The 23,383-nt window shown below is 35.3% G+C and overlaps 2 protein-coding genes across 4 annotated transcripts; both read left to right on the top strand.

Annotated features, from left to right (window-relative positions):
- The first annotated feature begins 242 nt into the window (after positions 1–242).
- Positions 243–3,816, top strand: LOC105672089 (lipid storage droplets surface-binding protein 2). Of its 2 annotated transcripts, XM_067356719.1 has the most exons (5): positions 301–400; positions 766–803; positions 1,556–1,890; positions 2,547–2,796; positions 2,878–3,816. In XM_067356719.1, the coding sequence occupies exons 2-5, from the start codon at positions 776–778 to the stop codon at positions 3,132–3,134; spliced, it is 870 nt and encodes a 289-aa protein (XP_067212820.1). In that variant the 5' UTR covers positions 301–400; positions 766–775; the 3' UTR covers positions 3,135–3,816. The 2 variants fall into 2 exon arrangements, with proteins under 2 accessions (XP_012222221.1, XP_067212820.1); XM_012366798.2 differs by lacking the exon at positions 766–803 and having other exon boundaries at positions 243–400.
- Positions 3,817–4,422: 606 nt separating this feature from the next.
- Positions 4,423–8,593, top strand: LOC105672094 (lipid storage droplets surface-binding protein 2-like). 2 transcript variants are annotated; one of them, XM_012366806.2, is made up of 4 exons: positions 4,423–4,741; positions 5,432–5,807; positions 5,902–6,187; positions 6,406–8,593. In XM_012366806.2, exons 2-4 carry the CDS (start codon positions 5,505–5,507, stop codon positions 6,642–6,644), a joined length of 828 nt encoding a protein of 275 aa, XP_012222229.1. In that variant the 5' UTR covers positions 4,423–4,741; positions 5,432–5,504; the 3' UTR covers positions 6,645–8,593. The 2 variants fall into 2 exon arrangements, with proteins under 2 accessions (XP_012222229.1, XP_067212821.1); XM_067356720.1 differs by lacking the exon at positions 4,423–4,741 and adding an exon at positions 4,875–5,221.
- Positions 8,594–23,383: the final 14,790 nt, after the last annotated feature.

Raw genomic sequence — 23,383 nt, forward strand, 5'->3', positions numbered from 1 at the left:
CATGTAGTTTCAAGAAAACTTCACAGAAACAGATAAATTAAAAAAATTTTGTTAAATACGTGCGTATCCTCAAAATTTTTACATTCCAAACAAAAAGTTCTATTTCATAATTTCGGTATACAGATATGAATCATTTTTTTCAATTGTTTGAATTATGATTTGTAATAGAAATTTTTTGCAAAAAAAAATATAAATTAATTTCTGCTTCCGTTTAAAGAGAATCATTTGATTTTGACGGCACTGTTTCCGGCCTCCCTCTACTTCAATAATGACGTTCTTGGACTGTACGAGTTCTCACACAAGTATATAACGTCAGTCTCACACGACATCTCTTGTAAGTTAGTGATTCACGGTTAGCTTTGGTTATCGGCAAATTTTCTTTAGCAAGTCACCCACAAATGTAAGTAGTTTAATACTTATTATAAATCAAGTAAGAACTCATTGAAAGTGAAAGTGAAAGTGAACAATATTATCTATACCGAAACAATTCTTTTATATAACAGTAATTAAAAGATTATCCATTAATTTGACAAGAATAATAATACAATTTAATTGTAAAAAAGTTATTAAGATTAAAATAGATTAGATAAAAAAATCAAATCAAATCTTTTCTAAGGAAAAGCTTGTTTTAAACAAAACAAAAAATGTATAAATATAAAAAAAACGTTCCTTTAAAAACATTTATTTCCATATGCATTCTGTAAAGCAGCAATGCAATAGCAACGCAAAATAACAAGATTCACTATTATCTATCGTCTGTTCTAGTGGATAAATCATGTACTACGCGCATAATCTCATGACAAGTTGAGTACATTAATTCGGAACACTTGATGTCGTTTACGTTGAATTATTCTCTTTAGCACTGTTTCGCACATGCACATCAATAAATGTGTAGGACACCGACTAGACATGTACGATAATATATATATATGTTGCATCGATTTTACGCACCGATTGTGTTTTCTTTTTATTAATTCATCGATTGCATATAGAGAGAAATGAAGTAAAGTTAACCATTAAGCTATCGGTAACGATATCAAAATATCTGGCTTAACGCGGCTCAGATAATGAATTAAATAAACAAGTTTAAATCAGCTATACAAAGGTACAAAGGTCTTCGTAGCAAAAATAATTATTCACCATTATGCCCGTTTACCTTTGAAATGTACGAGTCCACTTAAACACGTAACGAGCATCATTGTCGTTTCTACGTGAAATTTTTTTAAAAGTCTTATAGTCCAGCATTATCATGTAATTTAGATTCACTATTGCATCATTGTTACCTATGATTTCTGTGCATGTCATAGTCTTCAATTGTATTATTTTTTTTTTCCTATCGATGTGTCAATTATTTATCAAGAATGGCATAAGTCAACTTTTGAAATATGAATCATAAATTTATAGAAGCACACAAGCTTCAAAATTGTTTCCGTATATCGGACGCGAATATAATGTACAACAATACATTTTTTATTTTTTAAAAATTTTGCAGTTGATATATGCCATTTCAAATAAGCAATCTGTATGCTTGTCTGACATAATATTTGGTTTGCAGAAAGAATGGCGGACGCCAATAAAACCACGCCAAACTCAGCGAGTACTCCTCGCCTGGAAGTACTAGACCGAGTGAAAAATATTCCCGTAATCCATTCGGCCATAGAAAAGACAGGATCAACATATTCTTACGTTAAGGATTCCCATCATTTGGTAAACTGGGCTCTACGCTATGCCGAAGCAGGATTGTATTATGCGACTGCCACGGCGGCACCGATTACAGTTCCTTTGGCTAAAAAGTTTGAGGGACAGATCAGCGCTGTCGACCAGAAGCTATGCGAAGGGTTGGACATCGTCGAACAAAAAGTTCCGATTGTAAAGAAGCCACCACAGCAGGTAACGTTATAGAAAACCTGTCTTATTTTTAGCCTTCTAGTAGCGAAACATTTAGCAGCTGCACAAACCACTGCAGTTTGAATCTGTTTAGACTCATAACACAATTTTCTTCATATTTATATTTCAAAATATAAATTTTTCTATTTAGATTTTTATTTCATTTTGTATATAATTTTTCTCGTTCACAGAATTTGGTAAAAGATTAATAAAATGAAATATAGATGTTAAAATAAATTAAAAAATAAAATAAAGTAAATGAATACATTGTTATTAAATAGGAAACTTTAAATTTCCATTTATAAAATCATTAAAAAAGTGTTTATATTAACTGCTTTTAAAGATTATTTTACATAACATCTTGCCTTACGCAACAGGTAACAAGATTTCGTAAATATCACTTATCTCTGTTTATATTAGAATGGTTTAGTGATTGCTCACACAGTAAATAGCTTCTAATAACGTTGCTCAAGCAAACAATTTAAAAGATTGAAGCAAAAGTAATAGAAAAGTAATATTATAATATTACGTTTTTATTACTTTTGCTTATATAAAATAATCTAATTTTTTTTGCTTATATAAAATAATCTAATTCACATATTACTTGTTTAATTATTTTTGGAATTAATTACAAGAAATGTGGCTTTTGCATTTGACAGATATATGACGCTGCTAAAGCGGTTATGAGCAGCTCTGTACAGCCAACCATAGAGAAACTTAACGCGGCAAAGGAATCAGCTACGCAACAGGCGTCTACACTGAAGGAAATCAGTATAGCTAAAGCGAACGAGCTTCTAAATACGGAATACGGTAACAAGGCTGTACAGGGTGTTGACAACACCAGCGTGCTCGTCAATCGTCTATTGGACCATTACTTCCCGTCGGTAGAGGGAGAAGAGAATGCACCAAGTATGTTTTCAGAAATATTACAGATTTCCGCAATATACTAATTATTAAAATGATATCTTCTTAACAATGACGTTATTGCAGATCCAATTTCAGCGGATGAAAACAAAGTACTTCACGCGTTGCAAACTATCGGTCAGCTGTCCACGAAAACCGCTAATCGTGTTTATCACTCGGTTGCTGCGCAGTTAAGAACAGTAAAAAAGGAAGACGTAACGACATACATATCTAGCGTGGTATCAATTCTTCATCTCACGCAATTCTTGAATCTCGGACAAAAACAGGTAGAAGATAAGCAGGCAAGCAGCCCGACAGAGAAAACGGATGAAGAAAAAAAATAAGCTCAAAGTTCAAAAGCACTTTTGTGCACAAGCTTAATGCAGAATTTAATCGATTCATTTCTTATATATTTTGTGTGAGACTTTTAAATATTCATAGAAACATAAAATACTGTAGCATATTTTTATATACGTAAAAATTTCATGTATTATTTATATTTGTTCAAAAGTTGATTAATTTCTTAACAATAGCATTCTGTTAAAATTATTAAGTCTGCTTCAAAAAAAATTTTAGAATCGAAAAATCTAACGTTCTTAATTAGCAATATTTTGATGTTAAAATTATATAGCAAACGGTGTGTTAAATCTCTTCAATTTGGACATCTAGCATTTCTATATGTTTATACGTTCTTTATTACTCGTAAATCGCGTTTTCTGTGGCCAGTAATAGATGTTTTAACAATATCTTTTTTACGCACGTTAAAATTTATATTGATATATAAATTATTACAAAATCTTATTAATTTTTGCATCATTATTATTAGCATTATTAGTTGATGCACAATGTGCAAATATGTTTTAAGCACTATAAAACATATCATTCTAAAGGACTGCTGCAAACATAAAGAATAAATACTAAAATTGTATTTTGTACAATTTATACACGCAAATCTATATTTTGTAAAAATATTGTAAAATATTTTGAGTGCATAGAATGGATTCTCAAATATAACTTTGCAAGGAACGCTGTTTCTATTATTATTTACCCTATTATTCTTTACCCTAATTTATTTAAAAAGAATAAGTTAAATCAGATAATTCATTTTTTGCTAAGAAAAATCTAATCTACATTTGCCAAAAAAATAAAATAAAATATAAAAAATGCAATAATTTTTTTCTTTTATATAAAAATATAAGTTAAAAATTTTAATTTAAATCTATTATATATGTATTAATGTGTGTGTGTGTGTGTGTGTGTGTGTGTGTGTGTGTGTTGTGTGTGTAAATATTATGTGGAGTAACCAAATCTTTTTTTACATGGTGCTAATTGTAAGATAAAATTATAACATTTAAAATTATTGGAAAAAAACCAAAATCTCAACATTTTATGTGTTTCTTTTTCAAATGATATTAGTTCAAACAATAAAAAGTAATATTGGTTCAAATAATAAGAAATAAAAAGTAAGAATATTAAATATTTTTTAAATCAAAATTTCTTCATAAAGAAAAATAAAAATAAAAATAATAAAAAATGGAAAAAAATAAATATATTAAAGTTCCATTTTAAACAATATGCTTTTATAGACTGCCTACTCGTCACGTTACCGACGCACGATTGCTCCGGTTTGCACCGAATTGCCATACTAGGACACTTGATGGTAGTGACGTGAACCTCGCTTGGGACACGGTTATATCTCTGCTCGACTCTGCTCGAGCATATCAGATGGTGAAAAATGACAGGGAATAAATAAACGTTGCTAAAAGTGTGTAAATAATTGAACTCTCGATTGCACTTTGGAGTAAATAAATTTCGTAGTGAAATGAGTCAGAGATCAAGGTACAGCAGCTGTGGTACTTGAGAGAGGAGCAGTGGGAGAAAGAGAAGGAAACACACAAAGGCATAGGGTGGCTAAAGGGAAACTCGTGTCGAGTCGCAACGATTGCATCGGGTAAGTGTCAACCGATCGGTTTCCTTTGTTGCATCATGTTAGACGGACTATCTGTCAATTCGCGTTCGTGACATTGATCTTGAAACGTGTGTTTCTATAATTCGCTGGACGCTTGCACGTTGCCATCGATCGAGCGTGTAACAATAAGACGCAGTAAGCCGCGCGTATTTCCATACCGCTCGCTGGTGCTTTGTATCCCAAACACGTCCGGATATTACTTTCACTCAATGTGTTTGAACGTCTTTCTTTTTTTCTCGTTAAATATTGTATTTTGCTTAAAATCCAATTCATATTAGAGCATATAAGCTACAAATGGAATGTGTTAAGGGATAGTCAGAACATTTTTTGCTGAGTTGTGATATTTAAAGTAATAATGTCATAATGACAATTATGATGCAATGCTGATAATAACAAATATTTTATTAAGTACCTTAAGTACTTTATTTTTATGTGTAATCTATGTAAATAATAGATATCTGTGTGAGTAAAGTTTATAATACTTGTGTTTCCTTTCAATTTTTGAAATAAAAACTGTTCAAAAAGATTAAATTATATAAATTTTCTCTTGAAACTCTTTGATTTTATAATATAAAGTGTTTCGCTTAAAACTGGTCCGAGTTCATAAACATTCGTCTGTGTACCCTGTATTCCTTGTTTTATTCAAACTTTGATTTTATTCTTTTGTTACAGGTTCTACTATCACGAAAGCTAAAGGACTATCTACTTTTTTCCATGAAAAAGAGATCTCAGTTTGATCGCAGCCATGGATACAGAACTTACGGATCAATTTTATCGAATTCAATCTGTCGATCGTGCACGTAAAATACCCAGTGTAAATTATTTGTGGGATAAGTCGACAGAAGTGTACGAACGTGTGAAGGGCACAAACACATTTGTAAATTGGGCTTTTGATACAGTGGAGAGTGTGGTGAATATAATGATAGAAAAGTCTTTACCGGTCGCTAGATTGATGGAGAAACCAATTTATACTTTAGACAAAACATTGTGTCAGGGCATCGATTTTGTTGCAGTAAAGTTGCCTATAATTAAAGAAGAACCTAAGCAGGTAACCTAAACATATTTTTCTGTTCTCAATATGGATCATCGTTAGACTTTGAATTTATATACACATCTTACATATATTTCTTCTCTTTTTGCAGATATTAAACCGCACCAAATCTATGGTATCCGAACGTCTCCGTCCCGCGGTTAAAACTTTTACTGATTTAAAGCAAGAAACCAAGCACAGAGTGAGAATTATAACTTTACTTACGTATTACAAAGTTCATTACTTAAGAGTCTACAGTTGGCAACAAGCAGACAAAGTCATGTCAACTGAGACGGGTATCAATATCTTAAGGACTGTTGACAATACTACCGATTTTGCTGAAATTATGTTGGATAAGTACTTACCTGCACCAGAAGAAGAAACTCATACTGATACAGGTAATGTACTTTTGTATTTTAGTGTAATAAAATTTAACGTAAAATCAACAAATACAAAAGAAATACAAATACTAAATACAAATTGCACGATCAATGTTAATTTAACACGTTATGTAACATGTACATTGACTAAGAAAATTAAGCAATGTAATTATCTTAGTTATTAGCTGCAGAATATATTTCTTTTTCCGATAATCATAATCAATTTATGTTTATAGAAAGATTATGTAGCGAGCATGTTAAGCTGCATCACACGATGGAACGACTGAGCGAATTGAGCACTCGAGCATTTCGACGTGTTTACTACACATTGATGGAAAGATTGCAGCACATGTATAAAATAGAAATACTTATTTTAGTATTACACGCACTTGTGGTTATCCAAGCGATTAAGTTTTTGGAATCTGTAGTGAGTTTCATTTTTAAATTATTTAGCGACTGCCTCTTTTCGTATTAGAGACACGCTCTAGTCTATAATAATCGCGTATGCAACAATACTTAAGAAATCGGACTGTTTTTACCAAAATTTTTACAAGAATTACGTCCGAATACAAGAATATTTTACTTGCAAACTGCGAATTTTACTTAATACGAGCGCTGCGAAACGTATCTCATTTGCGGAATAATTTCATGGTCCAAAATAAATTTAAAAAAAGCGGCGCTCTCAGCCATGATATATGCTACCGTTTCTCATAATATTCTATATTTGCATATTTCCAACTTTTTACATAACCCCGACTGCCGTTAAAACAAAGTCAAATTATTTTTATTAATCTAAATAATTGAATTACTTTTAAGAATAAACTAAAAAATATTTAAAACATACAATATAATTTTGTATAAAATCTCTCTTAATATGCAGAATGTTTCATTTTCTCTTATATTACAGATATTAGAGCTAAAAGTAATTATTAGTATAATCCCGTCTGTTTAATTCGAGATATTAATTCTGAATTATAAATGTTTCAAATTTAAAACGCTGTGATATATTAAACCAATAAAACTTCTAATTTTTATTATGTTCGGAATTCTAGGTTCTATAATAATATTTTAATTTGAGGCTTATTATCAAAATATTTAATAACGAAACGGAAAAAAAAACTAATGTTTGTATACATTACGAAACATCTTGTATATTTGTGATCGTTTTCACTTTATCGTATCTTAAAATATGCATTATAACTGAAAACGAGAAAAAGAATATCTCTATTTTAGCATTTATCCTTGCACGTACATATTTAATATCTGCGTTATATACTCAAATTTTTAATGTAGTTGATAATTAAGGATAGAATATTATATAATGTTGTCGAATTGTTGAACTGTACATTTGCGAGGACGAATCATCAAAGTGATTATCGTTATTCTTATTTTGAGAATGTAGTACGATATTTTTCATAGATTTGTCCATGTTTTTTTATAGTAGATAATTGAGCTTTTCATACCCTGTTTTCGCGTATAATTACAGGCATACGTACTCGAAAAGCGTGATATTTACATATGACATAAACGCTTAATAATGCTCTTTTGTTATTTAAATTTATGTGTAAAGATTATTTTTTACGTGTGAATGGATTATTTAATAAAATGTGATGTGTTAAACCCTGAGCAAAATCGATCATGAGTAATGAGCAATAGTACTTTACATTTAATATAAATGTATTCTTGTATAACGCAATATTTGTCCAGTGTTAATTGCGAGTGTAAAATGAAAAATACTAGAGATCAATATTTTTTGAATATAACGACTCTGTGATGAAGAAGATGACTCTAATTTATTCTCATTTTATATCGTATGATATTACCTTGATTTGGGTAAGACAAATGCGAATAAATTGGGCGCTACAAATATGATATAAGATTTTGCACTTGGTAATATAATAAAAATAAGATATGTAATAAATAGTACAAAAATTTTGTCTAAGATAACTTGTAATATTAAAGTGCGGAATTTCGTGTAGTTTTACAATAGTAAAGCAACGTACACATTTATGTATGTTAGCGATGGATTTCTCTTTCTTTTAAAGTTTATCTTGCAAAAGACATGTCAATATATACGCAACATAAGCCATTCTGTTCGTGCAGTTTTAGATATATTATCCTGGCAACGTCAATAATGGAATAAGAGTGTTTTGTTTAGATTAAGTAATGACACACACGAAGGTAATACATGTGGAGCATATCAATGCATCTCATTGTCAGCTAAAATGGCTCACTGTCAAATCTCACAAATTTCCGCACTCTATTTATGAGAAAACGATATACAGCATATCCCAGATGACTCATGACTTATAAGCAGACAAATTGCACTAACAAGGATAATACACAAACCTACAATTGTTTTTGCTTTCTGTACTTACTGATGCATTTGTATACACTGTATAAAAAAAATGTACATTTAAACTATCAAGCCGCATTCATTTATCTTGCGTCTATATTAATCCCGTTTTTGACGCTTACGCGCTCACGTTACCGCAGGCAATCTTAAGATCGTTAAGGCGAAATAGATCTAAATAGCTCATAAAAATCCGACTAGTCATTTTTTCCTTTTTTTAAACAAGCCATTTCTCAGAAAGAAAGTCGGGCTTAAGCCAGGAGATAAGGGGTTGCCGGGGCACCGGTGTTCAAGAAACGAGAGTGTATTTTTCTGATGTCAGTGTCAGAGCATTTATCATGTGCCCTCCCGCGATCTGCGGAAAACGGGGATGAAGTGTGATGGAATCGCACACATGCAGAATATCCGGTAACGCGAGAATATACGCGCATGAAATTGCCGACGAAACTGACGGAGCGAGGCGAGACTTGCAGTCTTCATCATTTCTTCGTAATCGTTTCACAAACTTAATCTCATTGTAACTCACTGCAGTATAATCAGGTCGAGATTAGCGCGAGACTACATTTTTCACCGAAACAAGCATTTTTCACTGAAATAAGCATTTCTCACCGAATAAAAATTACTTTATACCTCAGTAGATACGCATTAAAAGCCGTAAAAAGGAATTTTCTACGATACATGTAAAGTTTGTTTGATAGAAATTATCATTTTCTGTCTTTCCTTTTTTTATGTGCGAATAAATAATTAATTTATTTCAAAACAAAAAATTGGTATAAGAAGATTCTGCTTGTGTTAAAAATAAAGATATTTTCTCTATTCTATAAATGTTAGAAAATAATATCTCTCACATAAACAGCATTTTTTTAACAATGAGCATTCATATAAAATATTTACGTTTTACGCATCTGCTTGCGCTTATCACTTACTCATTAAAATTTATCCTTTATTACGTCCTACAAAACGCGTATGTAACGGACAATATAACGTCACATTAATCATCGGAAGTCAACGCGCGTTTCTCTGTGCCTCTTAAAACGTCATTCTTCCTCGCAGCGTTAGTCTCATCGTAACCTGCGCATTCGCGAATGGATGGACGTCTTTTCATTAACATGCTCGCAGATAATCCCGACATACCACTGCTTGGTTGCATATGATGTGCTGCAACTTTCTCAAGGAATGCGGTTTGATGGGTGTAGCGCTATGAAAAGAGAAAGAAATGACCATTAAATGCTGAAGTCGCGTTGCTTACGCATTGCACTGAGTTACAACCTGTGCAAAGGATATTCCAGGAAATTAGAATTCGAATCTCAAAACTTCTTAAATATAAAAGAGTAATTATAAATACAAACACTTAGACACTTAGGCAAAAGTCAAAGTTTTAAAATAAGTAAATGATAAATGTAAGTAAATTACTTCAGCAAAAATGTCTTTCTTTCTCAATATATTATATTATCAAAAACGTTAATTTATTTAAACAAAAAAAAATATTTTATTAAACTTTATTTAAAATTGATAATTGTAAAGATTGTAATAAAAATTTTTATAGTTTTTAGATCGTCCTTTTACTGAAAGCTATTAATATTTCCAATAGTTTTAAAATTATCGATTTTGAAGCCCTTTTGTTTACACGACACGAGATCTTTTGAATGTGTGCACGGCTCATGTAGCCATAAATTCTCAGACCTTTAGAAAGTTGGAAGACTTTCAAGATATGTCAAGACCTTAGCGCCATCGATACTTTACAGAAGTTTCAAAGTGTGTTACTGCTATAAAAATTTCTTTTTTAATTCCTTAGGGATCAGTATTCGCAAGACTTCAAACAATTCTATGAAAGTTCTAATGTATTTTTGACGTGTACGTTTAATGCAATAAAAATTTTTGCACGTACAATCTCTTCTAAGTGTTCGTTCAATTTTGATTCTTCAATTGATTTAATCTAATAGTCGATAGTATTTAGACTTTTCTTTGAATAACAATAAAATTACTGCGGTGTTAATATAAAAATTAGAAACATTTTTTATCTTCTTCTCCATATTTTACTTTGATGTGCTTTAAAATATATGACTTTGCATTTTTAAGTAGAAGCAATCCAATTGCAGACTCACGGCGCTACACGGTCCACGGTTCAATCAACTAGCTGAAAAACCGACAACAAGTAGTGGTTCGCATGTGAATAAATTATCGCACACTCACTCGCAGACGCAGAGAGATACGAGCGGTATACGGACGCACGTGTTCGCGAATTTTCGCCGGTCGCGTCGCGGCCTCGTAAACAGCTTCTTGTCGGGCCGCGCGAGTTCCCGGTGGCTGCGGGCCGTTTTAGAAACTATAATGGATTATGGAAGGCGGTCTGGCCCCGGTGGTGGTGGTTGGTTATACAGCAGCGAGGAGGGCTTCCGTACCCGCTGAAAGATCTATGGCGGGGCGGTAGATAAGCTATGCTTCATAAGCAGAGATGTTATCTTCATAAAAGCCGCAGGTCGATGCCTTCTTCCGCCGTATACTCCGGTAGTCTGGTTGTATCGCGCGCTATGTACGGCGTGTACATCATGAGATACTATGCGCGTATCTATACAGCTATTTACCAATATACAGAGTGCATGCCGGATAAATGCTGATGGATCTCTTAAGTGAGTTGAAATTTTTACAAGAACAATTATTTTACATTCTAAATATATATATGCATATCTTTTTTAGTCAAAAATATCAATTTAGAAATATGTTGCTCAGAAAGATGTCAGTACAGTATGTTCTGATCTTTTGTATTGCCCTTATTTTTTATTCTTCCAAGAGAAGTAGCTAATCTCCTTCTGATTCTTCCAATTTATTGCCATCCAATCCAATCGCAATATTTTTGCCGTAACTATAAATATGCCGCCATTTGCGACTATATCATTCATTGCACGCGCTCTGCATGAAATAAACTTTTGCAGTTTGCAACCTGTAGCGTCCTTTATACCCAACCATCCGTATACATATAACGTGAACATTTTCATCACGCTCTTGCTGCGATGGCCTCTACCCTCCTTTTTGCGACGCGGCGCGACCGACGAGCGCTCAAAAAGCACCGAGTACAGTTCTTGGACAAGGTCCAAAGGGCGGATGGAGGAATTGGTTTCAGCGCATAGCACGAAACCGCGAAACTCGCTGTAAATAGTCGTATTTAAGAAAAAGCATCGTTTGCCTGGTGGCGATAAATGTTTCAACGAATGGCGCGCCGTAACGAGATTGCTTAAGAACTGTCCTTTTAGCTGCCGCTTGGAAGTGAGTGAAATTTTAATAGCTGAAAATTTTTCGCATCGCCGGAACTTTTAATGAACCGCAAGCCTGTCGACTTTTCACTTCTGAAAAGTAAGAATGCCTGTATATCTTGAGCAAACATCGACAGACCATAGAAACGTGCGCAATATACTTCTTTTGTAACACTCGTATTTCAACTGGTATTCCGATTACTTTTGTCCGAGAATTTTAGTTCCGCAGTTTCATATTGATTTAAGAAGTGTCTTAAAAGAAGATAGATATTGTGGAATATTTCAATTTTTAACGCTTTCTTATTATGCATTGTGTAACATATTTTTTATTTACACAGTATTTATTTGTGCATATTTTTGTAAATAAATATTTTTTCACATTTCCATTTATACATATAGTAAAATGGCAAAAGATTATTTTATTATCAACAATTACGTCCGACTTGCCGTATTTTTCTATCTCTCGTATTTTCAAGACGACACGGTTATAGAGCTGTACTTATGAATATGCTATTTTCCAGTGCCGACGCGCATACTATGTTTATTCCCGCGTGATCAATACTGGATGCAACGGTCGAGTCACTCGGAGTCAGAATCGATATCCTATCGTACTTTTACCGCGGATCTGGTAATACCTCCGATGCGTTTTTGCAAATGCAGTAATGCGAATTCGATAACGTCGAAGAAAACCGACACGCATTACATATGTCTGTGTGGGTCGCACTTTTGCATTGTAACACAATCAATCATTATTGGAGAACCACCAGACTGTAGAATTTCACGAAAGTGCTGTATAAAACTACATAAAAATTAAATCAATATCATCTTAAACTAATTATCTTAAATGGTTTTCGTTAAAACGCGTAGAGGGAAAAGCGGAAATAAAAACATTTTTCAATAAAATAGTGAATTCAATTAGTTGATACAATTACTGTTTCCACCAATAAACATCATGCATATTTGCTATTGCAAAAATGTCTTGCTACAGCAAAAACAAATTGAATTTTGATTTCACTTGTAAAAAGAAAATCTAATTTACTTATTTTTCCCGCATTTTTCCACGTATTTGCGGGTTACCAATTAATGAAATTACGTCCCATCGTTTGCATATGTATATATGCGTTAATAACTAACAATTAATATAAAACGTATCTTTCAATTCTATGGAGTGACAGGAGAATAGTGCAATATAATACAAAATTGCAAACATCATAAATATTGACAAATAATTAATTATATGAACAATCAATGCATTGACTTGTAAATGCATAATGTACAGAACAAATATATTTCTCGCGCAAGGACATCGTAAACCACGGCGGAAACTCTTCGCGATTCAGGCACTTCTTTCGCGACATTTTTTGGGAGGAGGTAGTTTAATCCCGCTGTGAATGTGTAATTAAAATTTGCGCGAGCTTGCGGTTATTATGCGGGGAATCCGCTGACACGTAAAATCATGCAAAATGTCGAGCGTAAAAGCTTCACCGTCAGCTCGACTCTGAACAGCGCACGGTTAATGCACTGGAAGTGAAATAGCAGCTGTCCCAATTTGAATTCGGAAGCGCGTATGGGATCTGCTAGGGACAAATGTCGTTAAAGTTTACGGTGATAAAAAAAGAAAGTACTTATGGAAATATGCACAATGCATTGGCGAATAAAAAACTCTGAGCTTGAAAGCTCGTTTGTTGTGCGACTATCTCTGGAAATTGTATGTGCAAAAGTACATATGATGTATCTAGCTGTTACTGCATTAATTGATAAAATTAAAATAATATAATTTCCGTTAAATGGAATTATAGCTTTACACGCCTTTAAATAATAAATGTTAAATGTTTGCCTAAATAAAGCTTCATAATAAATCAATTGATCGATTGATGCAATTAACAAATTATGCAATAACAATTACAAGCCTATATTTGCGAATAATTTACGAATTACTATTTTAATTTTTAACGTGTTAATATTGCAAAGTAAATATGTATAAATAAATCGTGTTTATATATTCAGCTGCGCCTGTGATATCCGATAGCGATTATTACATTTATAGCATAGCGCAATTAATTTTATATATTTTGCGTTACTAACATATCAAGTGAAAGTACTTTTAGTCTTCCGTGTTTCTATCCTTTATATCGCATTCCTATACACTGACGGCGTTATACGTACTTTCACCGCGACAAATTGTGAGGATCGATAGACGTTTCCCAACCCCCTGTGTGCGCCCTCCACTTCCGCGCGCGTACACCTCTCTCTACTATTTAATATTTATTTATTCAAATATTCGTCGTGGCCCGTTTCCACGTGTGCGCAACGTCGACGTCGACGGCGCTACTCCGCGCCGTGACATTCGCCGCATCGACGGAATTTTACATTTTTTTCCATGGACTTGGGCTTATGGTCACGTCGACGCTTTCCACCCGTTTCGCTCCGCGATTAATACGCGACGCAACATTCTATTCGTGCAGAGCAAAGTGCGCGGTGTAAAATATAAAACTGTAGCGACCGTTGGTTTCAAGATCGTTGCACCGCTATTTTTCTTTTATTTATTCGACCATCTCATTTTGGAATTTTATTTTCAAGTTTATTTAATATTTGCCGTTTTTTTTTCAACAATTACATCTATCTTTATAATTCTATTTAACTTTGTACCACGCGCAGAGTGAATGTAGTGACCGAAAAAGCAGAGAGTTTCTGAATTCTATTCGTTCCTAGCAACTCGCCGCTTAATTCCCTTAATAGTTTGAGAATTGATTTACAACTTAGCTTTTGGTATCCACGGAAATAAAATTCCCGACATTATGGGGTTAATGCTTTCCGGGGGCGGCGCATTAAGTGGTCGCATGATGCTCTCTGCGTTTAACTTTACAACTTGGGCGACGTTAAAAACGTTATTAGGACTGCTATCACTCGGTCGGGTGCGAACTTCCGCGCGTAAAAACTCGCAATCGATGACTCGCGAAAAGTCACGACGGCGAAACCGGTGGAAGGAAAAAAACTTTCTAGTCGTTCCGTTCGACAGAGCGTTTCCACGGGTGCGGTATCGCGTCATTGCAGTTATCGGAAACTTTTAACGGGCCTTCGGGTCTGTTAGGAGTGACGCCTGTATTAATTTGTTCCCATACTCGCGGCCGCGGAGGAGACGAAAAGCTCCCGGGAAAGGGAGAAAAAAAAGCGAAACCGGTTGCGAAGGGAAGAAGCTCGGACGATGGCCGCGAGCACTTCCGCAGACAATTTATTTGGCCGGTCGGAACGATCAAACTTTTTCCCTCGGACCACGTGAAAAATAACACCGCCGAAAGCGTCCTGCTGGAACAACGGGACTACGTCCGACATTCGCTCAACACCGCGAGCTGCGGCCGACGAACGACGAGGAGGAGTAAAAGGCAACCGTAAGCCAGAGAAACGAAAACTCCCTCTTGAAGGCTTTTGTGGCTTTCGTCAGTTACCCTCGTCTATCTCGAAGCACAACAAAGAAATTGCAGTAACTTGAGCGAATATCAAAAGCACGTATAGTCAATTATATATCTCGGCTTTTATTTCTTCAAGTACCGAGCGAGATTTGTTTGATTTTATTTTAAAAAAGGTTACCAGAGAGCAGTGCTTGAATGAACTAAAAATCAACGATTGATCTCGTTAATAACTAAACTTTAAATAATTTATGTGTTGGTAAAATAGTTAATATTATGGATGCAGTTGTACTATTATTCATAATTATTAATACAATAGATATTAAATAATTTATTGCATTAATTATGTATAATTTGTTTAATCAACTCAATACCGTTTGAACAAATTTAGTTCATCCCAGTAACTATTTTCTCATAATAATTACGTTATTTATATAAAACAAATATGGATTAATTTCTCAATTTTCTCAATATTATATCTATAAATAATAGATAATATCGGATAATATCGACAATTGTTAAAATTGTTAAAGTTTTTAAAATTGACTGATTAAAGCAATTTGATATTTTTATTTGTACATATTTCGTGAAGCATTGTGTAAATAAACAAAAAATTGCTTTATTTTATCCATGTAACCGAATGCTTTAATAGTAAAATTTTATAAAATTAATTTCATTCACGATCAGTTCGCGTTCGTAACATTGCAGTTTCCAACGTCTCAACGCGCCGCAATAACGGACTGTAATTTTATTTACGCGAGCGCAAGCTTTATTTATCGACGCGAAACTCAAGAACGCGCGCCGCGTTCTTGCCCGTCACTTCCAATCTCGGGATCCGCGGCCGGCATTAAAATTTCATCCGCAGCGCGAGAGAGCAATTACGCAGGGAAAAGTTAAAAAGTAATGTTACAGCGACCAGAAGTCCCCGCAAGAATGGCGCGTAAACTTCTTAATCGCGTTACCGGCGAAATACGCATCCGGCTATATTATTTAAGACAGCGCGGTTGATTGCGCGAGCCAGCATCTTGCCAGGATTAGATACCACTTCCAGTTACTCTTACAATTCCGCTGATGCAAAACTGTTATTACCAAGCAGAAAATTTGATAGATTTTATTGAACAGAAGCGCGGTATAAAAAAGTTAAATTGTCAATTTTCTCAAAATTACCTGTTTCTTTATATGATAGGAATTCTGTCTATTAAAATTGTAATAATTCTGTGTAGAAAACTTAATTGAGAGTCACACTTGTGTGAAATAATCATCAAGAGTGAAAGATATCGATTCGATCTCATGCGCAATATAGCGATTGCGCGAGCATACATTTTCTCCGATTGTTAAGCTACGAAGTTTCGTGCAAAGCACGACACATAATTTCCCCGTACATACTTCGTGGCGGAAGCTCTTGAACGCGCACAATTGTTAAGCACATAGCAAGCCGAAGAATGTTCGACTAGTAACTAACAACAATCCGATGAAATATCCTCTCGAAGTGTCTCGTTACCGCGTCTCTTCATACTCCCGCTGTTTCCGCGCTATTCTTGATTTTTACCCCGGCACTCAGCGCACCAGTCTGCGTTATGAAATTAAGTCCGAAGACTCGGAAGGCAGTGAAGGCATTCGACGATTTCCACTTTCTCGCCATTAGCCGGTGTATCTGCCCGATCGATAGAGAGGAACAGTGGATTTCGTTTCTATTTTCTCGAAGCGTCCAATCACTTGGCAGTGCACGATTGGTACTTAATGACCTGATGGCTTCTCTCCAATATTTTCACGAAATTACGAATTGTACTTGCGCGGAATTAAAAATGGGATAATTTTTATTGGCGAAACCAATCTTGTAAATAGATATAAATTGTTGATACGGCAACTTATCTTAGTTTTAAATTAATATTTAAACACGTTGCTCACTCAATAAGATACGATCCAATGTAACGTTTAATTTTTCAACTCCCCATGTCGTTGCAAATATCGAAATTTTTAAAGAAGAGACGTACACTAACATTTACGATTCTATATAATAAATTATGTTTCTTGTCAAGTATCTACGATAAAAATAGTTACGATGCGATAAAACGTAACTAGTTTATATTATAATTTATATAGATTGGCTTACAGCCATTAGCACCGTAAAAGAATTTGGACGATATATTTCGCGTATACTTATTCGCGATGTTTGTGAAACCAACTAACAAAAAAATTGAACGTTTCTATGCTTGTTATGCGCTATGTGCTAGCATACGTCGGCATTACGCAATTGCTTCCTACTAAATACTGATTTCCGGTAGATTGTAAAGGAAGCAAGTAGAATTTAGGTAAATTGGTATCTCACATAAAGTGGATTAAACAAATAAATGTTCCTATTGGCGGTAATCTCCGTACAAAAGCGCATTTCATCTTTCATAATTATTCGCCGCAGTATAAAAGTTTTAATCTCGCTTGATTACACGCCAGCTCACCATCATCTTCGTTTTTATTAGCACTTAATCTTAAAAGGACAGTTCTGTAATGAGCGCCAACTGAAACACGGATTTATATTTTCTTGCCATTCTATTTATATGTTTTTACCATTCTTGGATATACCGCGACAAAAGATACGAGACGTATTTGTTAATTTACTCGCCCGCACATGTTAAAGTTTTATAACGAATGGCACCGCGAACACGTGTGTACGCGAGCACTACAAGGCACGAAAGTACTAAATTATTCTGGCAGGAGCTGATAAGTACGTGCGAGAAATATATTATGTAATGAAACGTGTACTACCGTGTTTCTAGATTAGAATGAGGTGGTCATCCGTAGCCACATAACAAAATTTATGTCGCGCGTCTCGTCCATATTTATTCTTGATGATTGGAAAGCGACCAAGTGGAACAAGATGACGATCGTATCAGCCGCGTTCGTAGTCCGCGGCGGCTATAATGATTCCCCGTATGCTTCGGATCCATGGCGGATCCGTATGTTGCAAAAACCACCCTTCTCATGGCAAACATCGTTCATCATTCTCAATAACGCCTTCCTCCTTGCTTTGCCTCGCGTCTAGCGCGTTGATGCGACGAATACCTTGAAAAATCCGCCGCTAGTTAGTCTCGGATCGATAAACGATTAATCATAATCTATCAATTTGGGAACCGTCTGCCAATTTACTAGGTTGAGACCGCGCCTTAATATTTACTATCTATGACCAAAACACGAACGATTCCGCCAATAATGTCCGAAGTTATTTATACCCCGGATATCCTCTTCGAAAGTAATTGATTTAACTTCATCCACTTTAATAAATCCTCCATTTTAATATTAAATGTCACAGGAGATTATTGATTTGATGTATTATTATTTTATGTATTTTACATGCAACACACACATACATTTCAAAATTACACAACACATTGAAAATGCAAAAAGTTCTGGAATATAACAAATATGGTATCGTGAATCATAATATCAAGTTTAGACGTTTACACGTTAAAATAACGATAACCTTTCCGGGTAAACAAGATCTCGCTTTCCACCAAATGTCTAGTTACGTTCAACGAATAGCGATGATGCATCGCCGCGAGAGGAAAACCAATATACATAGCGCGCGTAAGAAGTCACACGCGAGCAGCATAAATCACACGACGAAAACAAAATCTAAATGCCATCGTCCTATTCCCCCAAGTCATGCGGCGCGTTTTTTTTTTTTTCTTTCGGGTCGTCGGTTACCATGCGCCTCGTGAAACAGGAGAGAAAAGGAAGCGTAGATCCCTTTCTTGAGGAAACGCGGCGCCGAAAGTTGCCAGTGCTGTGAGGACGCGATTTAGGCGTCCCACAAAAAATGCTCCTTAGAGCTCACGACCGTTCCAATTAACCCGCCACGTTGTACGTGATATTAGTTGGATGTTGACAGTTCTGCCGATAAGATCTTTCGACAGCCTGTATTTCTCGCTCGCGTTTATTATTCATTGAGCTTTAAACTACAGCTTCGTCAAGCAAGCCTCGCGCTCTATTCGATGCGAATTTTTCAACGAATAATACGCAGACATTCCGAGAAAGTTTCTTTACACTCTTTGAGGAATGTAAAGAAGTATACTTGCGCAGAGTTATTAATATGTTGAGCGAGTTTAATCACTATCTTGCAACATTTTTAAATATTGACTTTTATTCCTTGATGTGAAAGAAATATTATATCTCAGATAAAAATTCGTAATCACTAATATTTCTTGTGTTTACTTTAAGAAGAAAATATTCACATATTCCAAACTTAAAAATTAAAGAGCACGTAACTTTGCAGCAAGAAATAATACTCTGAAAGATCGACGTCATACACGATTATATATCCACAAAATAAATCCAAATTGAGTCCAAATCCATTAAAGTGTATTAATATTGTAAACCGTGTACGTCAATATTTGTACTGACTGCTTAGTATTATTTTATAAAGAGATATTTTGGATGCTAAAAATCAATGGCAGACATTTCGCGGATGGTACACTGTCACAGTGTCTCTTTTCGTCAGGCTCGTTTGCCGTCTCGCTCATTCCATTTTTATTTCCTAACACCTATTTCTATTTTCGTGGAGATGACTGGCGCGCGAGTGCACACATCGGTTAGTCGTCTCTTCCTTTTCCTCTCTGCCTTGGTCTGTTGTGTCAACGTGTGCATCTGCTTCTGAAATTTTTATTCCAGCCGCTGCCGAACGTCGTTTCGCTATGTACCGCTGGTGGACCGGCCAATATCGCTTCGAGCGTTATCCACGGGCATTTTGCAATATTGAGAGCCCGCGTGTCGTTCTCGCTCGCGTATGGCAGCTCGTGAATGGATTAATGCCGCCACGGACGGTGACAGATTTGAGAGCTCACCGTCGCTCACGGATTGAGCAAACGACTTCAAGCACGACTTTTAAATTTTGTTTCGATATTTGTTTAATCATACCATTTCGATAATATGCTAATGTATAAATATACAATATTAAGCATCAACGCTTAATATCAGTTTGAATCAACTAAGATTGGTTTAGCAATTCGCTTTCTGTTTATCTTGTCTTAAGTCAACATGTTCCCATAATTATGAGTTTACAGCAATTAATGCCTGACGAATTGTACACAGACTGTAGTAACAGTTACAAGTATATATATATATATATTTTCGCAAAGTAATTTATGTGTGTGTGTGTGTGTGTGTGTGTGTGTGTTTCTGAGGCTTTCCTGTTTTGCGAAGGAAAATTGCTGCTGCAACTAAAAAACACACGACCACGAATGGATTAACGTCACGTTTTAATTGACAGTCCATTATGTAGCCCGAAGTTTTAATTAACTGAAAATTTTGCTAAAACCCGTTGTTTGGACAGAAAGTTACAAAATAACTGGTTAAGGGGTAATTAATCGATAAAAGTAATATTTAAAAATTAAGTACACATTGCAACTTGTGCAAGTTATATAATTGTAGAGGCAATTGTAAAAATCATATTAAACTAAAATTATGAATAAGAATAATTATTTTAAATTTAATAACGCGTGCAGTAAATTGAATATTGTAACACCTGCTATTAATAAAAGTGGCGTATAAATTGCAACTCTTTTATTTTCTTTTCTTTATGCACAGCTTGCATTATCTATTCTCGGACATACTTTATATTCTCGATTCACCGCGTAGTTTGCACTAGATCGAACACCAGCGCGTTCCCGCGACTTATCCACCATAGAAATCACTCCCTCAATTGTCAGCGACAACTTCAAAATTGCGAAGAACTTCCTGCGTCCGCGGAAATTCGAAAGTTGGCTAGTGCGGCGAACTCATCGGGTTAGGGGAGACGGGTACACGTATCAAGGTAAACACCGATTGGAAAGTTAGTCGCGGTCCAAATGGAGTCTCGTCCGTAAAAGTTGCCGGCCAGCAAACAAATCCCTCTTCGTGGTTGTGATAACGGCGTAGCAGGGGAATTGGTCGTACTGTTCCGAAGTGGGTCAATCCGGAGTAAAAGACGCGGTCAGCGTCTATTTGGCCCGCGAGCACTGGCTTCGGCTGATAAAACGGCAAAAACTCTAGCAGACCTAACAGTTTTTATATTCTCTAATGATTGGCGCACAAGCAATTGTTTTCCGAAAAAAAAAAATGATAAAAAATTATTGGAAAATAAATTAAGTGCGTTGTATTTATAGATAGATGTAAAAATATTGATATTTATTACAATTAAATAGGCCAAATAAAAAGAATAAAATAAAAGCAAGAAACTTAACAAAACAAATGTTGCTTCAACTCAAATCTGAATTTATAGATAATCTGAATTAATCTCTCTAGTTTGCTTTCCACAAACATTGCAATGAAAAGGTATGTCTACATTGTTCACTTTATTTAATAATCGCACTGCCGTTGAGATCTTCTGTAATCTAAAAATTTGACGAGAAAGTTGATACGACAAAATCGAACAACGTATTTCGCGCAAAATTAGTTCACTGAATGTACAACTTTTCGCGTAAATTCGATTTTCTCCTATCACCGTCCATACTACCATTTCCAATATATTGCACGTAATTTCATCATTTTCCACTTTACACGGTAACTTCCGCGCATTAGCGGGCTTCGTACGTTACTTGTGCACCAAATTGGGACACCAAGACTGCTTCCGTTCTAGTTAAGAACGATGCCGCGTGCCTGCGTTCTCGAGGATGCGTTGGATGATTGAAACGTTATTGAATCTCATCCAATATTAGACTCGTCATCGTCGTCGTCGGCATCGTTGTCCTAATCTTCGATACCACGCCCAATCCCATTTCCCCTGTCTCTCGCGGCTTCGTACAGGTCTTTTGAATATTCTCCTCTGCTTTAACGTACAGTGCTGAATCTTATGACGCAACGGGACATTTTCCTCGCGAACGAGCGTCACATTTATTCGAGCTTATTTTAAAGCGACGACGCTCTCGGATATTCAAGTTAAAAGTACAACCGCGCGTGCACATATAAAGAGCCACAGGCTGTCGTATAAAAATCCTGGAGATTATGTTTCTTCACGTACTTGGGTTGACGTTAACGTGCCCCGGTATTCACCAGCACCTTCGTTTCCTTCGTGTTACATACGTCTGGAGTTTAAGCCCGTTTTGTACGCTCGCGCAAAACAAACCCGCATTGCGCTTTTCAGCTCGCGAATTAAACGGAAAAGGAAACAAGTGCTAATTTAGAGTTAACGTTTTGAGTGTGTCAGTGATTGGCACAGAGAAAGGTTAAAAAGTAGCATAATTTAGATTTAAGAAATTAATGGAAATATACAAATAGAGGATCGGTAGCATTGATGCCAATTTACCGATAGAAAAATATAAAGATAAGAGGAGTAAAATAAATGTTGAAGGGTGATTTATTGGCGGTGGCGTGAGAACAGTTAAACATTAAAAACGGGCCCGCGTGACGTTAATTTTACGAAGGGGTAATATCGCGCATGTAACGCATTCCCGGGTAATTTTATGGAGTTCCAATTAACATTTTGCCTATGTTACTCCGTGAAAACAGCGGGAGAAAATTTCCTACATACGTTTCCTGAATTTAATACGGAAGCCGCAAGCAGGGTATGCGCAATGTAAATGTAGGAAATTATATTTCACGTGTGTGTGCGTGGGATTAACGTGTTTGCAGTCTCTACTATGAGTTTAGCATGTAGCACGAATTGCACCGGCATTTGCCTAATTTGCATATAAATCGTGTAATAATGTTATGCAATAATAATGCGAATTCATGAAATATGACTTGTTGATCGATGTACGATAATGTGTATATACGGTAGCATTACGGTCCGAGGCGATGACAGCATCGAAAAACTTAATAACTTCATTGTTAATTATAACGTAATGAATCACTACCTACTGAATACATGCCGTTCAATACACTAGCGACGGTGAAAGCACGATGTACAAGCGGATTTTACGAATCGTCTCATGATATTTCATATTATTCGTACTAAGTGAATTCTACAAACAGCGGAAATTTTTCTAGCGTCATTTTTCTCGGCATTCCTTGCTCCAGGTTCTCTTTTCAGAAACTTTACATCTACGCATTGCGCACATTGGAATAATCACTTTCATACGTATTCCGTTTAATGTCCTGTGGTTTCTAATTAGCCATTTTCAATTCATATTCTCGTGCATATTCAAATATGTATATATGCTATGAGTGTAGTGTTTTGGTGAAGTTGATAGCATCGCAATAATACGTTTCACATACATTATGGAAGATTGTG

The sequence above is a fragment of the Linepithema humile genome, chromosome 6 (assembly GCF_040581485.1).
Source record: "Linepithema humile isolate Giens D197 chromosome 6, Lhum_UNIL_v1.0, whole genome shotgun sequence".
Lineage (NCBI taxonomy): Eukaryota > Metazoa > Arthropoda > Insecta > Hymenoptera > Formicidae > Linepithema > Linepithema humile.